This window comes from Heteronotia binoei, chromosome 4, assembly GCF_032191835.1.
Source record: "Heteronotia binoei isolate CCM8104 ecotype False Entrance Well chromosome 4, APGP_CSIRO_Hbin_v1, whole genome shotgun sequence".
In the NCBI taxonomy this organism is placed as follows: Eukaryota; Metazoa; Chordata; class Lepidosauria; order Squamata; family Gekkonidae; genus Heteronotia; species Heteronotia binoei.
This window is the reverse complement of record NC_083226.1, coordinates 94,777,057-94,792,590: the sequence shown is the minus strand read 5'-3', so window position 1 is coordinate 94,792,590 and position 15,534 is coordinate 94,777,057. Positions and strand designations below refer to the sequence as shown.

At 45.3% G+C, this 15,534-nt stretch overlaps 1 protein-coding gene across 2 annotated transcripts in view; it reads left to right on the top strand.

Moving 5' to 3' along the window:
• The window catches only part of SRFBP1 (serum response factor binding protein 1), a 119,392-nt gene that overhangs the window by 76,874 nt on the left and 26,984 nt on the right, over window positions 1–15,534 (top strand). The window contains exon 4 of one of the 2 annotated variants that reach the window (XM_060235550.1): window positions 3,647–3,718. The exons of the other annotated variant lie outside the window; for it this stretch is intronic. Within the exon in view, the coding sequence (XP_060091533.1) occupies window positions 3,647–3,718 (72 nt within the window). The remainder of the gene's footprint in view (window positions 1–3,646; window positions 3,719–15,534) is intronic. 2 annotated transcript variants of the gene reach the window in all.

Here is a 15,534-nt window from a genome sequence, read left to right as displayed (position 1 = left end):
CTGAGTTACCTGTACTACTATATTATAGGACGGGCAGATCTCTCATTGATCATCAGTGTGCACTGAGCAGTGGTGTAGGGAGGGGGGGGCGGGTCGCCCCAGGTCTGGGGGATCTGGGGGGCCCCCGCATTGCCAAGGGGGGTCCCGAACAATGGGCTGGAAGCGAATGCAGGCCCTTGGCAAGTTGTAGGGGGAGCGGCGGCAGTCTGGAGCCGGGGAAGGCGCATGGCTGGTTCCCTGCAGCCCGAGGGGGACCCCGGCAGGCGCCACCAGTGACTTCCTCCCGCTGCAGTGCTTGGTGATCCGGTAGGTCCCCGGGACGGATGGGCTCTCTCGGGCGCGCCTCTGGGGGAATGAAGCCAGGAAGGCGGCAGCCAAGGGAGGCTGGGATCCTGCGCACGCTGCCCTGGTACGGCGGAGGGCTTGCTTGCGAAGAAGGCGGGCTTCAGGTCGGGCTGCCTTTTCGGGCGTCCCCTTTCCAGAGCGGCGCTTTGGAGCGGTTTTCTTTGCAAAGCGTTTTTTTTCTTCTTCTTTGCGAGTTCGTTTTTTAAAACTGTTATGTAAGGCTTTGTAGATCGCACATGTAAGGAACGGACGGGTTGTCATGCTTGGAACGTGTGAAGCGCTCGTGCTCTCCCCCCCCCCACATAGGGGGGCCCACATAAATCTTGGGCCCCAGGCCCCCAAAGCCCTAGCTACGCCCCTGGCACTGAGCCCTGGCACTCCATTCAGCTTTGTCCCGGAAGGAAGCAATAACTTGTTTGCCACATTTGTTCTTTTAGCTTATACTTTTGACCATATACACTGAGAGCACCAATGGCAAAAAAAATGAAATAACAGTAAATGTCTTTGTATTCATCTAAGGAAAGTTTGATATCAAGCTTAGATTCAAATACATGACCATTGACAAGTCTAATACAGGCCTCCGTATCATCCCTCCCTCCTCCTATCATTGCAGCAAGCCTTCAGTATGTGCTTCTTTGTGGTCTGCTGCCATAATTTTTGTTACTTCTTAAGGTGCTATTGGACGCCCTTCCAATTTTGTCACAGAACTGATACTGAATATACCTACAACATCATCTTTTCCATTTACCAGCCAAGCCAGGCCAAGGTTGTTTTTCATGTTGTATCATTGCCTGATGTGACACCAAGCTGCTTTTCAATTGGCTAAGCAGTTGGATTTTGATCAGTGCTCCAGAGTTGTTTTATAAGTTAATGGATCTCATAGTAAGGAAGGCCCCTTTTTCCTGTTCTAAATTTTCATTGTTTATCTATTGTCCTGTTGTTCTTGGCTGTGGAGCAATTCAAGATGTTTTATCAACAAATTGAGATACAGGACCCCTTAGAAGAGTTTCCTATTAGGCAAATATAATGTCTGCCAAAGTATTGTTATTTGTTTAAACAGCACCATCAGCGCCTTATAGAGTTTTATAACCAAAACACAGACAGGTTCTTGTCCCCTAAGAAGCTTACAAGAGTAAGCAAAACACTGCTGCTTTGAAAAACCAGGGGTTCCTTTCAGGACAAGAATGAATTAGTCTGTTGCATTTTCTGCCTTTTCTAGAGACAAAGGAGAGAAAGACAAAGTCACACAGTAGTCCCAGTAGAATCCTGCCGCCCATCTGTTGTAGACCCTGTTAAAAAAGAGTGTGTACCCTTTTAGGAATTTCAAAGAGAGCTTCAAGGGTCAACTTTTACACTCTGTGGAGTATAGTCATTTATAGGTGAAAAATAGGATGCAATCAAATTGATACAAATTGTAGGAGAGTTTGAGACTTGTAGCAAAGCAAGAGGGATGATGTAGAATTCCAGTGTCTCCTAAAGGCACAATTACATTGATGACTACTTGTGTCTTGATTGTCATATTAAGTAGGTTTTTATTATTATTAATACTACTAGCAGTAAAGTCTGTTGTAGGAAGAAATACGAGGCCTAGGAAAAATATTGAGGAGGGGGGTGATGAATGTGTAGGTGGAAGGAAGGAAGGTAGACAGAATGAAAGATAAAGAAAGAGAAAGACAGAGGAAGAATGGTAGGGAAAAGATAGGAAGAAAAGAGTGTGAAAAAGACCCTTTCTCCATTCAGCTTTGTCCCAGATCTACTGAGCACTGAATCCGCCTTCTACAAACTCACATCATTCAAAATGCTTCTACATTTAAAAATATGCTCCTCATCTTTTGCAGAGTTTCACTTCTATATTTGAAAAGAAGGAAGCGCCAGGCAAGAATCCCTGCCCGCTGCAAGGTGCTGCACATTGCTGCTGCGTGCCGACTCTTTTACCTGCCTGGGACCCAGGCAGCTGAAGGAGGTGGCAGGGTGCCTCTCTGCCACTTGGAGGCTGCCTTCCTTTGCCACCACCTCTTTCGCCTGCCTGGGAACTGGATGGGCCTGATGCTTGGGCCTTGGATGCCCCAGGCTGGCACCTGTCCTGTGCCCTCCACCTGCACTGCCGCCACACCCCCGCCCACTGGGAGAGCAGGTGCAGTAATGTGGAAGGAGGGATGGGCGAGCTCCGGTTAAGCTGGGCCTGTGCAGTGCACTCTTGGAGGTACAGAGTACCTCTAAGAGCGTACTGCGGAGATGTTTTCCTCTGAGTTGTGATCAGAGAAGCCATGCTGACACCCTGCCCAGCTGCTTCCAGCTTGAAGGTGAGAGCACCTGGGCAGGGCACATTCTCCTCCCAAGTTCAGGTCTACCTAGTGAAGGAAGCCGAACTCAGAGAAACCCCGCTGATGCCCCACCTGGCTGCTTCCGCCTTGAAGGCAAGAGCAGCCAGATGAGGCACGTTCTCCTCCGAGCCGGGCTTTCCTTGTGAGGGAAGCCCTGCTCAGAGGAGAGTACACGTCAGTGCACCTCTGAGCAGTGTACTTAGCGACTTCCTCAATCAGTGCTCCCACAAGAGGACAATGGGTGGGGCTTTGGGGAGGAGTTTTAAAACTCAGAGGGAAAGTTCTACAATTATAAACTTAGATCCGCATGTTCAGGAAAACTCCTCTTCAAAGGTACTCTTGAGAACTGCAGGGCAACTCCAAGATGAAAGCATTTTTGGAGCCCTTTCAAAAAGATGAATGTTGAAGACTGACGAAAATGCAAAGTGAGACAGAAGTGACAGCTATATGCAATGTAGACGATTAGTTTTAAATACACACAAAGGCAGGATTTTCTGCCAAGTGTAGAAACAACCAAGGACAAATGGAAGGAAAGATGGTAGACAGACAGAGGCTGCAATCACACACGTTAAATAATGCAGTTTCAATCCGGTTTCAAAGTGCTTTCCATTTAGATTTTGCCAATTCAAACAGTTGAAATGGATTGAAAGTTGGGTTGCCAGTCCCCAGGTGGGGACAGGGGATTCTCCAGTTTGGAGGATCTCCACCCAATTCAGGGTCATCAGAAAGGAGGGGGGGAAGAAGATGTCTGCTGGGCATTCCATTATTCCCTATGGAGACCAATTCCCATAGGGTATAATGGAGAATTGATCTGTGGCTCTAGGGGAGTTGGTTTTTGAGGTAGAGGCACCAAATTTGCAGCATAGCATCTGGTGCCTCCCCTCAAAAAACTTTTTGAACATTTATAGCTATTTATACTAATTACAGTAGTTACAAATGCCTAAGAAGAATAAATCAATTTTTTTTCTTTTTCGTAGGAAATAAAACTTGATCAAGTTACCAAACTAGCTCTTGGTGGAGAAATTAATTTTGAACTTGTCTGCAAAAAGGTATGATTTTTGGTGTGTCTTATTAGCATAAATGTAACTGGTAAAACACTTAATATAGTCAGGGTTTATCACAATAAGAAATAAATATGTTGTGAGCCGCCCTGAGCCTGCCCTTGTGGGGAGGGCGGGATACAAATAAAAAGTATTATTATTATTATTATTATTATTAATACTGAATGAGGCTTTTTGTTAATGTGCAGAGCATTGCTGCATGTAATGTTGTGCTAGTGAATATGCAGTAGCAGATGCTTCAGAACATTATTTTGACTATCTGACCTCCAAATTACATTGCCCAGACACTACAAAATAAGGATGCCTGCTATTTGATCTGTATTGTTATTGTTGTTGTTCCCTCCCCACAAGGCAGGCTCAGAGCAGTGTACAAGTTAATAGCATATACATAATAATTTAAACTGTTAAAAGTTATACAACAAGGTCCTACCATAGAGTACTTCTTAGTAGCTGACATGTGTTTAATTAGATTGCCAGTGCTTCCAGTCAGAGCCGGATTAAACCCTGTGGAGGCCCCGAGGCAGTTGAAATCTTGGGGCCCCCCTCACAAATTATCTTCTACTCAACCTATATGTTAATCTAGCCCTGCCTGGCCTTGTACACTTACCTGCAAAAAAACTCCCACTGAACATAGCAGGATTTACTTTAATAGAAATATATGCAAGCCTCATTTTGGGTAGGAGATCACAGGAGCGGAGCTCCGGAACCTCTAAATTTTATTGTGCTCTTTCTTTCTTAATGCCTCCCCCCCCAAAAAAAGCTTCTGGGCTCCATTGTTCAAACCCCTTTTGAGAATTTTGCTGAACTCTAAGATTGGATAAACTTTCTAATATTTTCCCCCACAAAAAATAGGAAAATAACCAAAACCTATAAAGCAGACAGATGGAAGTCTTCATCATGCCACTGCGGCTACATAAGAAAAAGTAATTTTAAAAGGATGCTTTTTGAATTACAGTTGTCATAATAAAACCTTACTCCCATCATCCCACAGTGTTTTATAATAAGGTAGATGCTTAGCTGATATAATTCAGTACACCTTCCAGTGTCAGGGGCATGTAGCATATGCAAATGAGGTGCTAATGAGCTCTGGCACCTCTTTTTCTATGAAATGACCCCTGAATATATGCAAAATCAGTCTGTGAATATGACAAGGATGAGAGAAACAGCCTAAATAATAAAAGCCCCTTCATTTAAATATGAAGAAAAACAATTATATTTTAATTGAAAAATTCACCAGAGTAGTTTACATACAAGCTGGAGAAAAATACGTACTACTCTTAAGAATACCACAGCTATATTTAATAATAATAATAATAATTTTTAATTTATATCCTGCCCTCCCCGCCGAAGCAGGCTCAGGGCGGCTTACATAGCATAAAATAAAAATATTACAATAATAATAAAATACCCCAATTACATCATAATTCTATGTCTTAATTAAATATACTATTACATTTAAAACCAACAGTTAAAACTAACAATTTAAACCATAGATTAATTTGGTGCTACAATCTTGATATAACACAGTTTTTATATGACGATGGTAACATTCCACATTAAAAAGCCAGCTGGAAGAGGGTGTTCTTGCAGGCCCGGCAGAACTGGTTAAGACTCCGCAAGGCCCGTACCTCTTCTGGTAACTGATTCCACCAGTGGGGCGCTGTAATCGAGTAGGCCCTCCCCCTCCTCACCTTCAACTTGGCCTCCTTCAGCCCAGGGATTTTCAGCCGATTTTGCGAGCCAGATCTCAGTACTCTCTGGGGAACGTATGGGGAAAGATGGTCCCTAAGGTAGGCAGGTCCTCGGCCATATAGGGCTTTAAAGGTAATAACCAGCACCTTGTAATGAATCCGGTACACAATTGGCAGCCCGTGCAGTTCCCATAGCCTAGGCTGTATATGCTCCCACTTAGGGAGTCACAACAACAGTCTGGCTGCCGTATTCTGTACTAGCTGCAGTTTCCAGTTTTGTCACAAGGGCAGCCCCATGTAGAGGGCATTACAGTAGTCTAACCTCGAGGTGACCATTACATGGATCACTGTTGCCAGGTCATCACGCTCCAGGAAGGGAGCCAACTGCCTTGCCCACCTAAGATGAAAAAAGGCGGATTTAGCAGTGGCTGCTATCTGGGCCTCCATTGATAAAGAAGGCTCCAGTAGTACCACCAGGCTCTTGACCCTGTGCGCTATTTCCAGTGGCGCACCATCAAAAACCGGTAGGGGGATTTCCTTTCCTAGGCCGCCACGGCTCGGGCAAAGGACCTCTGTCTTCGCTGGATTTAACTTCACCCTACTCAGCCTGAGCCAACCTGCCACGGCTTCTAACACCAGGTCTGGATTTTCTGGGACATCAGGCTGCCCGTCCATCAATAGATAGAGCTGGGTGTCATCAGCATACTGGTGGCAACCCAGCCTATACCTCCAGGCAATCTGGGCAAGGGGGCGCATGTAGATGTTAAACAACATCGGGGAGAGAACTGCCCCCTGAGGCACCCCACAATTAAGTGGGTGTCTCTGGGACAGTTCTTCCCCAATCGCCACCCTTTGCCCCCGAACCTCAAGGAAAGAGGAAAGCCATTGCACGGCCAGCTCCTGAATCCCTGCGTTGGCGATGCGGCAGGTCAGTAGCTGGTGGTTGACCGTATCGAACGCAGCCGATAGGTCTAACAGCAACAGCACCGCCAAACCACCTCGATCCAGATGCCGTTGGAGATCATCCATCAAGGCGACCAGTACTGTCTCCGTCCCATGTCCCGGGCGGAAGCTGGACTGCTGAGGATCTAGGAGTGAAGCGTCGTCCAGAAAACTTTGCAATTGTAACGCCACTGTCCTCTCAATAAGTTTGCCCAAAAATGGCAGGTTTGAGACCGGCCGGTAATGTGCCAATTCGGTCAGATCTGATCTAACTTTTTTCAGGAGGGGGAAAACCACAGCCTCTTTAAGAGGCTTTGGAAAAAGACCCTCTGAGAGGGATCTATTTATGATGTCCCATATAGGACACCTAAACTCCCTCTGGCAAGCTTTAATTAGCCAGGAGGGGCACGGGTCCAGATCACAAGTTGTTGGGCGTACAGTAGAGAGAATTCTGTCAACTTCCTCCAAGCTGAGTGTGTCGAAGCGATCCAGGATTGAACGGGGCTTCAAGTTCACATACTGTATCCAATGTGGCAGGGAGGTCATGGCGGAGCGACTTGACCTGGTCTGCAAAAAATTTCACAGAAGCCTCACAGCCTATCTCTAATTCCTTAGCATTTGGCTTGCCTTGCGGCAATGTTGTGAGATTCTGAATTGTCCTAAACAATTGTGCCAGGGTGCGAATTTGCAGACGCAATCTTAGCCACAAAGTAAGACTTCTTTGTGGCTTTGACTGCCATCTCATAGGACCTCATAAACTCTCTAAGATGTTCTAGTCGCTTCGTCCTGAGTATGCCGCCATTGCCTCTCTAACCGTCTGAGTCCTTGTTTCAGCTGCTGCAGCTCCGGGGTATACCACGGAGCCAGCTTAATGTGGGGACGCAGAGGGCATCGAGGTGCGATCTCTTCAATGACTCTGGAGAGCCGGCCATGCCAAGAATCAACCAGATCATCGAGAGAATCACTAGAGGGCCAGGGATCCCATGTAGCCATTTGGAACCGCTCAGGGTCCATCAGACTCCGCGGGCGAGCTAAAATAAGCTCGCCACCCAAACGGGTTTGGAGTGGAGCATCCACACGAACCTTAAGGGCAAAGTGGTCTGACCATGGCACCGCCTTCACAGTTATATCTTCCACCATAACCCCGGCTGCAAAGATCAAGTCTAACATGTGCCCTGCCTGGTGAGTGGGCGATGTAACAAATTGGGAGAGTCCCAGTGTCGCCATGGATGACACTAGGTCCATCGCCTGACTAGGGGCTGCGACATCAGCATGGACATTGAAGTCACCCAGGATCACAAGCTTTGGGTACTCCAATGCCCAGCCTGTTACGGCCTCAATCAGGGATGGTAAGGCGCTGGCTGGTGCGTTAGGTGGATGGTACACCAGCCAAAGTGCCAACCCCTTCCCAACATCCCACGCCAAACCGGCACATTTAATACCATTGATCTCCGGGGCTGGGAGAGCCCTAAAGGAGTAAGCCTCTTGTATGAATAGAGCCACCCCTCTCCCTCTGGTCCGTGATTGGTGAAAGACTGAGTAACCCAGGGGAACCGTTTGGGAGAAGGCCACCGTGTCTCCTTCTCGCACCCAGGTCTCAGTCACCAAGCCAGGTCCACTTCCTCCTCGAAACTCTCAGAGGACGGAGGTCTTATTATTTATGGACCTGGCATTGCATAACACCAATGATGGAGGCGAGTAATTCAACCTGGCCCCACTACGTGTCACCATCGGGATGGGACACAGACTGGAAGGTGCTCGAGCACTACCTGGTCTTGGCCTCCTTCCCTTATATCATTGTCTGTTCCCACCGTCATACCGCCCCCTCCCCAGGAGCACTGGAATCCCCAGGCCTGTCATCTTCCACTGGTCTCCACTCTAGCCAGAACCAATGCGGAGAGCACAGCTCACCCCAACAATTTATTAACTCCCCAATCCACTCCGCCCTTGCCAGTCAATTTCCTTAATTTATCAAAACTGCCAATTCTTGGGGTTTTTTAAAATTTCAGTTTATATCCCGCCCTTCCCACCGAAGTGGCTCAGGGCGGCTTACAACACATAAAAACTAACATAGGTTTTGGATTTAAAATACAACAAATTACACCGTTAAAACAGTAAAATGGTAAAACATAAAAACAGGCGATCAATCAGACTACTACATTGCAATCTTCTATAGAGTTTCTAATGCCAGTTAGTTATACGCCAGCCGGAAAAGGGCTGTCTTACAGGCCCTGTGGAACTGGCCAAGGTCCCGCAGGGCCCTCACCTCCTCCGGCAGCTGGTTCCACGAGCAGGGGGCCGTTACCGAAAAGGCGCTGCCCCTGGTGGATTTCAGACGGGCCTTTTTTGGCCCGGGGATATCAAGCAGATTTGAGAGCCCGATCTCAGCACTCTCTGGGGAACATGTGGGGAGAGACGTTCCCTAAGGTAGGCAGGTCCTAGGCCATATAGGGCTTTAAAGGTAATAACCAGCACCTTGTACCAGACTCTTTATATTATTGGCAGCCAGTGCAGGTCCCAGAGCCCTGGCCGAATGTGCTCCCATCTTGGGCGCCCTAAAAACAGCCAGGCAGTGACATTTTGCACTAACTGCAACTTCCGGTTTCGGCACAGGGGCAGCCCCATGTAGAGGGCATTACAGTAATCCAACCTCGAGGTGACTGTTGCATGAATCACCATTGCTAGATCGTTGTGTTCCAGGAAAGGAGCCAACTGCCTCGCCTGCCTAACATGGAAGAATGCGGACTTAGCAGTGGCTGCTATTTGAGCCTCCATTGTTAGGGAAGGCTCCAATAGTACCCCCAAACTCTTGACCTTGTGCGCCGCTGTTAGCAGATTTCAATGAAAGATTACAGATTTTTGTCAAAAGATCCACAAGTTCAACTTTGAGTTCTTTCAGAACTCTCGGATGTATGCCATCCGGACCCGGTGACTTATTAGTTTTTAATTTGTCTATCAGTTGTAGGACCTCCTCTTCTGTCACCTCAATCTGACTCAGGCCTTTCAACACCCCTTCCAAAATTAGTGGTTCTGGGGTGGGCAAAAAGACCATGGCACTGCTTTGGCAGTAATATCGTTCACTAAAACTCCCGCCGCGAAAACCAAGTCTTAACATGTGCCCCGCCTGATGAGTGGGCGTTGTAACAACTTGGGAGAGTCCTAGTGTCGCCATGGATGACACCAGGTCCATCACCTGATTGGAGGCCGCATCATCGGCATGAACATTGAAGTCACCCAGGATCAAAAGCCTTGGGTACTCCAATGCCCAGCCTGCTGCAGCCTCCATCAGGGATGGTAAGGCGCCAGCCGGTGCGTTAGGCAGACGGTACACCAGCCAGATCACCAACCCCTCCCCAATCTCTCACATCAGACCGGCACATTCAATGCCCTTGATCTCCGGGGCCAGGAGAGCCCGGAAGGAGAAAGCCTCTCGTATGAATAGTGCCACTCCTCCCCCCTGCCCGCTAGTCCGTGACTGGTGAAAGACCGAGAATCCTGGGGGGGCCATCTGGGAGAGGGCTACGGTCTCCCCAAGTCTCGGTCATGCATGCCAGGTCCATATCCTGCTCGAGCAGGAATTCCTGAAGGGTAGAGATCTTGTTATTAATGAACCTGGCATTACATAACACCAGTGACGGAGGCGAGTAATTTCGCCTGGCCCCACTACCTGTCACCGTTGGGATGGGACGCAGGCTGGAAGGTGGTCGAGCACTGTCATGTCTCAGCCTCCTTCCCTTATAGTTCTGCCTGTTCTTACCGTTATACCTTCCCCTCCCCAGGAGTACCTGAATCCTGGGGAGGATTCTAAAAGTTAACCAACCCAATTTAAATCCCACCCACAATCTCCCTTATAAATTAATTAGCTAAAATACTTAATTTAATTCTGATGGCATTATTAATTATAAAAAACCCACCCCAACAGTAAAACACCCTTAATTAATTCGCCCCAAAAATATATATTCTATCTAAAGCCAATCAATCCAACAATAAATATCTCTATAAATTAGTTAACTAAACAATTCCTCAATTAGCAGTTTAACAATTCAATTATTAAAACTGGCAACTCGGAGATAATTAGTGGTAGTTGTTATAACAAAGTGCTGTTGTGCTTCTGTAGAGCGGATGTTATGCAAAGTTATCCTCAGGTTGCAGTTATGCGAGAGTAAGGTCCCCAGTTTCTCAGGGTGTAGTCGTACAGTAAAGTGCAGAGCTAGGTGCAGCGGTCATGTGGCGACAGAACGAGGTCTCCAGTTTCCTTCTTTCTGAGTGGAAGCCTTAGCTCATCGATCCCCCCACGCAGCCTGGCAGGCTTGGGGGGGTAGAGACCCCCCTCGCGTCCCCCCCCCCCCGCCACGCAGCAAGGACTCCAAAACTCCATTCGTGGGATCGTGTATCGCCGCAGACGGCTGCCGTAGCACTCCGCTCGTGGGCTCATCACCACCCAGGGCAGCTGTTTCAGAGCCCTCCTCGTCCAAGTCAGAGGCCCAGCAGCTGCAGTTGATCACCACTGTCAACGCTCCACTCCGCGTGATTCTGTCTATGAAAAGTATGGTACAGCCAACTTACGGTGACTCCAGAAGAGGAACTTTAAGGACAAGTGAGAAACACAGGTGGTTTGCCATTGCCTTCCTCTGCAGAGCCTTCCTTGGTGGTCTCCCATCCAAGTACTGACCCTACTTACCTTCAAAGAGAAGATCAAGCTATTCAATGCCTCTTTCTCATTCACATAATGGTTACAAAAGCCATACATTGTAAAAGGAAGCTAGGCAATTCAACCTGCACAAAATGAAAAACAGCCCATATTGTCTGTAGAATTTCAAAGGCAGAATTCAACCATCTCAGCAAGTGAAGTGCTGAATTAACCAAGAAAGCGGGAGGGTGGGAAGGCTGAAGCTGAAGTGGAAGGAAGTGGGGAGAGGCAGTGGCTGAGGAGGGAAAGCAGCGAATTGAGAAGGGGGGGGCAGGGAGAGAGCGAATTGGGAGGGTGGGAAGGCTGGAGTGGAAGGAAGTGGGGAGAGGTGGTGGCAGAGGAGAGAAAGCTGCAAATTGAGAAGAGGGGGCTTGGAGAAAGCACGGGAAGAGAGTGAATCAGTCTCTAGGACCAGATTGAATAGAGAGGCAAATAATTTAATATCCAGACAGAACAAACTGGGGGTGGGGAGCTGGGCCAGGGCCCCTAAAGGCGTGGAGGCTCCTAGGCCGGTGCCTACTTGGCCTATTGGGTTAATCTAGTTATGCTTCCAGTTTTTGCCAAATTAGATAGAATTTTGAAAGCAGTTTGTATAGCAAATAAAATTGGCTTAACTGCTGTTTTTTGCAGTGTCTTTTTTATAAACCAGTATTTTCTGTTACTGATAGAAAGTCAGCATTTGTTTACCTCATTGCTAACAGATTACATAGTATGGATTATCAAAGATTTCAGGTTTTCATGGCTGGTAACATCATTAGGGTTTGTAGAATCTTTCGGGCTCAAGTGCCGTGTTCTACTGGAGAAAGTTTTCCTTCCAGACGTTTCGTTCTCAGCTGTGGAGATCATCCTCAGTGGCGTTGCAGCCGGAGCAGGCGCTCTGACCTTCTTGGCTGCTGTGCATTCCACTGAGGATGATCTCCACAGCTGAGAACGAAACGTCTGGAAGGAAAACTTTCTCCAGTAGAACACGGCACTTGAGCCTGAAAGATTCTACAAACCCTAATAGTATGGATTCTTAACATTTCTTGCTTTTTGGGAAAAATAATTTGCAGTCAAGAAGAAATAAACTATATGATTGCACTTGACTTGAATCTTATCAGCTACTGTGGTATTTTGTCATCAATATTGTGTTCTTATTGCACACTTCAACAATAGATAGGTCTATATTGTATTTAAGATTCTAGCAAATAATGGACTTTTTGCTATTTGAATGGCATGTTGAAAGATGCATGCAAAAGGCTGTTGTGATAACCAGTACTTCTACAGAATGCAGGGCTTTTTTTCTAGAAAAAGCCCAACAGGAACTCATTTGCATGTTAGGACACACACCCTGATATCACCATTATTTCAGACAGGCCTTTTGTGTGGGAAAGCCCAGCAGGAACTCATTTGCATATTAGGCCACACCCTCTGGTGCCAAGCCAGCTGGAATTGCATTCTTGTGTGTTCTTGCTAAAAAAAAAAAAAAAAAGCCCTGACGGTATGCACATCTTCAGGAGGAGTACTAGGTCTAGATTGTTCCATGTTCTGCCCAGCAGGCTAAAACACTGCTCCACACTCTTTAGATTCAAATGTAGTAAATTTACTTGTAGTCCAGGGGGGAAAAAAAATAAACTGGTTGATGAGTAAATTTTAGGCAGCTGAAACATTTCCCTGAATCTGTCTAAATGGAAATGATTGTCAGTATATGAAAACTGCTGTTTCCTGAGAATTGTCCATGGAAAACAGATGCTGACTTCAAACTCAAATAACTGTGGTTACTTTGAGAACACTGGTGATGTGAGAATGTTGCTTGAAGGTATGAGATTTGTCTGCCTGTGACTAACCGTATCTGTAATGTAGATGATTCAGCCTTGTGTTCCTCAGGTTTGTATTTTTGAACTGTGCACTTATGCAATCTGAAACATTTTTGAATTTAACTTAATGTCTTCACAGTGATGAAAGTACATATTCTGTTCTATGACTTTGGCCTTTGAGCCAGACATGGGTTGGCTTAAAAGCAGCTTCAAGTGTTATATGTAAACATTAATTAATTAAACATTAATTCTGTATGTTGGATCAATATACAAATGAAACAATATCCAACCAGACTTTTCAGATTTGCCGTTATGATTTATTATGGTTTTGAGCTGATGAGTTTGCTTCTTGAAACAACATGGTTGGTTGTACAAGATCTTGTTGAAATACAAGTGGAGATATGCACAAGTTAGTACAAGCAACTGTAGCAGTGTTTTTCTTGGGGTTCTGCTTGCACAAGAGCTCTAGCACAAGTGAAAATTTTGCACTGATTCCAGCCAAATATATGCAGCAGATTGCCTCATGACTAGAATATCTCCTCCTCACCAGTGATTTGGGAGAGCACAGTGGTGATGGTAACAATTGTTATGGGTTATCTGATGGTCACTGTATGCAACAGCTGCTATGGAGCGGCTCTTCCATGAGTTGTTACAATGGTAAGTTCCTCAGGATATAGATACTCCAGACTTCAGATATGGTAAACTTCAGCCGAATTATGAGTCAGAATTTTTGTTCTTTCTTTATCTCATTTCCTTCCATTTCAAAATCCTGCCATACTGTTAGTTTCTTTAAAAAGCTAGGCATACTTCAGACAACAAGGAATACTGAAGCATTTATTCTGATGAGTACAAAGGCTGTAGTCAGTGTATGAAATATTGTAAAACCTTTTTGTATGGATAAGCACTTAATAACTAGTTGTTAACAAGAATAGATTAATTCTTACACAGTTTACTAAGTGTGTTTTACTTGGTTTTTGTGACTGGTTATGTTAAGCAAAGCAATTTATTAATTAGAACAGCACCAGGGGGAAAAAATCACCTACAACTTTTTTCCACTAAGTAGGATACTATAAATATTTAAAACACTGTGCATATCCATAGTTTATTTCAAAATGAACAGACAGCAGTTAAATATCTGTTTATGAAAGATTTAAGATTGGGTAGGTTTAAAAAGGCACAAGAGACCCAGAATATTTTGAATAAGCAAGTTATTTTTAAATTTATTTTTCAAATTTCTATTCTGCCCTCCCAAAGTGGGCTCAGGATGCATCACAACAGCAAATAAAATTCATTACAATAAGTTACATTGATATAAAATCATATCAATTTTAAATCATTAAAACAATAAATCACAGGTAGCAGCACAAGGTGTTGGCCTGGGCCACACATTTGGGCCACATAGATACAGTTAAGTGCTTTAATAGGTTGGGAGTTGCTGGACTGATATAAGTGAGAAGATTGTCCTTTATTTATGTAAAGGTTGGCCCTTTAAAAAAAACATAAGAGAATCAGACATGAATCTTATTTGTTGAAATATGCTATGGCTCTACATAGCTTGAATTCTTTGGAAGACTTAAGATTATTTCTGGCATAGCATAATATTAGTATAACGACTTTTGATCACAGAAAAAAATATTTTGTTCTTTCCTTCAAAAGCTGGCTATTTCAGAAATGTATATGTATAGTTATTAGTTACTATAACATATTTGATGGAAAAGTAATCATTATGGTGTCTTTGCCATGTGGTGGAACAGTACACCCCTGAGGGCTTTGGGCTTGTGTTTGAGCAGTACCTCCCCCCAAGTGTTCCATGGAAACTGCTTCTGGAACTTAGGGAACTTTCAAAAATAACTTGTGATATGGCATGGGGTACTGTCATTTGGGTCAGGGGAAGTTGAAAAATCCACTGGAAACACAAGTAGTTTTTTACATGGTCTCCAAAAGTCTAGTTAAAAGAAATGTACACAATGTTCCCAGTAAACAAGGGAAATGCTTGTGCTCTGACAAGAAAGGAGAGAATTTAGGAGTTGTTATAACAACTGCTTGAATATTCCATGTGGTCACTAGGATGTCAACATACTAATTGGCAGTATTGCTGAAACTTTTCTTGGAGTATCCAGAAACAGATATTCCAACAAATGTATGGAAACTATCAGGTTTGCAGAAAAAATTGAAAAGTTAAAAAAGAAATGGGTCTAAATACTCCCAAACAGAGTAATATTGTTTGTTCTTGTGTAGACAGTGCACCTCCATTAGCCCAGCCTGAGTGGATGATGGGGGGAAGCTACCACCACATCACTTAGAGGCTTTGAGAGGAAGGAAGAGTGGAAGTTGCTATTCAGTCTTAATGCTGTTCAGTCTTAATTCCTTAATGAAGGAAGAAAGACAGGAGAGAGGAGAAGGTCAAAGACGGGGCAAGTGAGCAGAGTGGTGATAGGCAGGCAGCGGCAGAAAAGAGCAGGCAGGGAAATGGGCAGAACGGGGAGAGAGGCAAATGAGCAAGTCTGGCAGGCCCCCTGCTTGATTGTATCTATTAGACTTCAGGGGAAATCAGACCAGGCATTTGGTGTGCCATGCATGTTGAGCCCAACACTTAGGAGTCTTCTACATATCAGTGCTTTTCTATTCAGGGGTATTTTATCTGCCACTGTGGTTCCTGCTGAAATGCTGTAGCAGCAGAGCTTT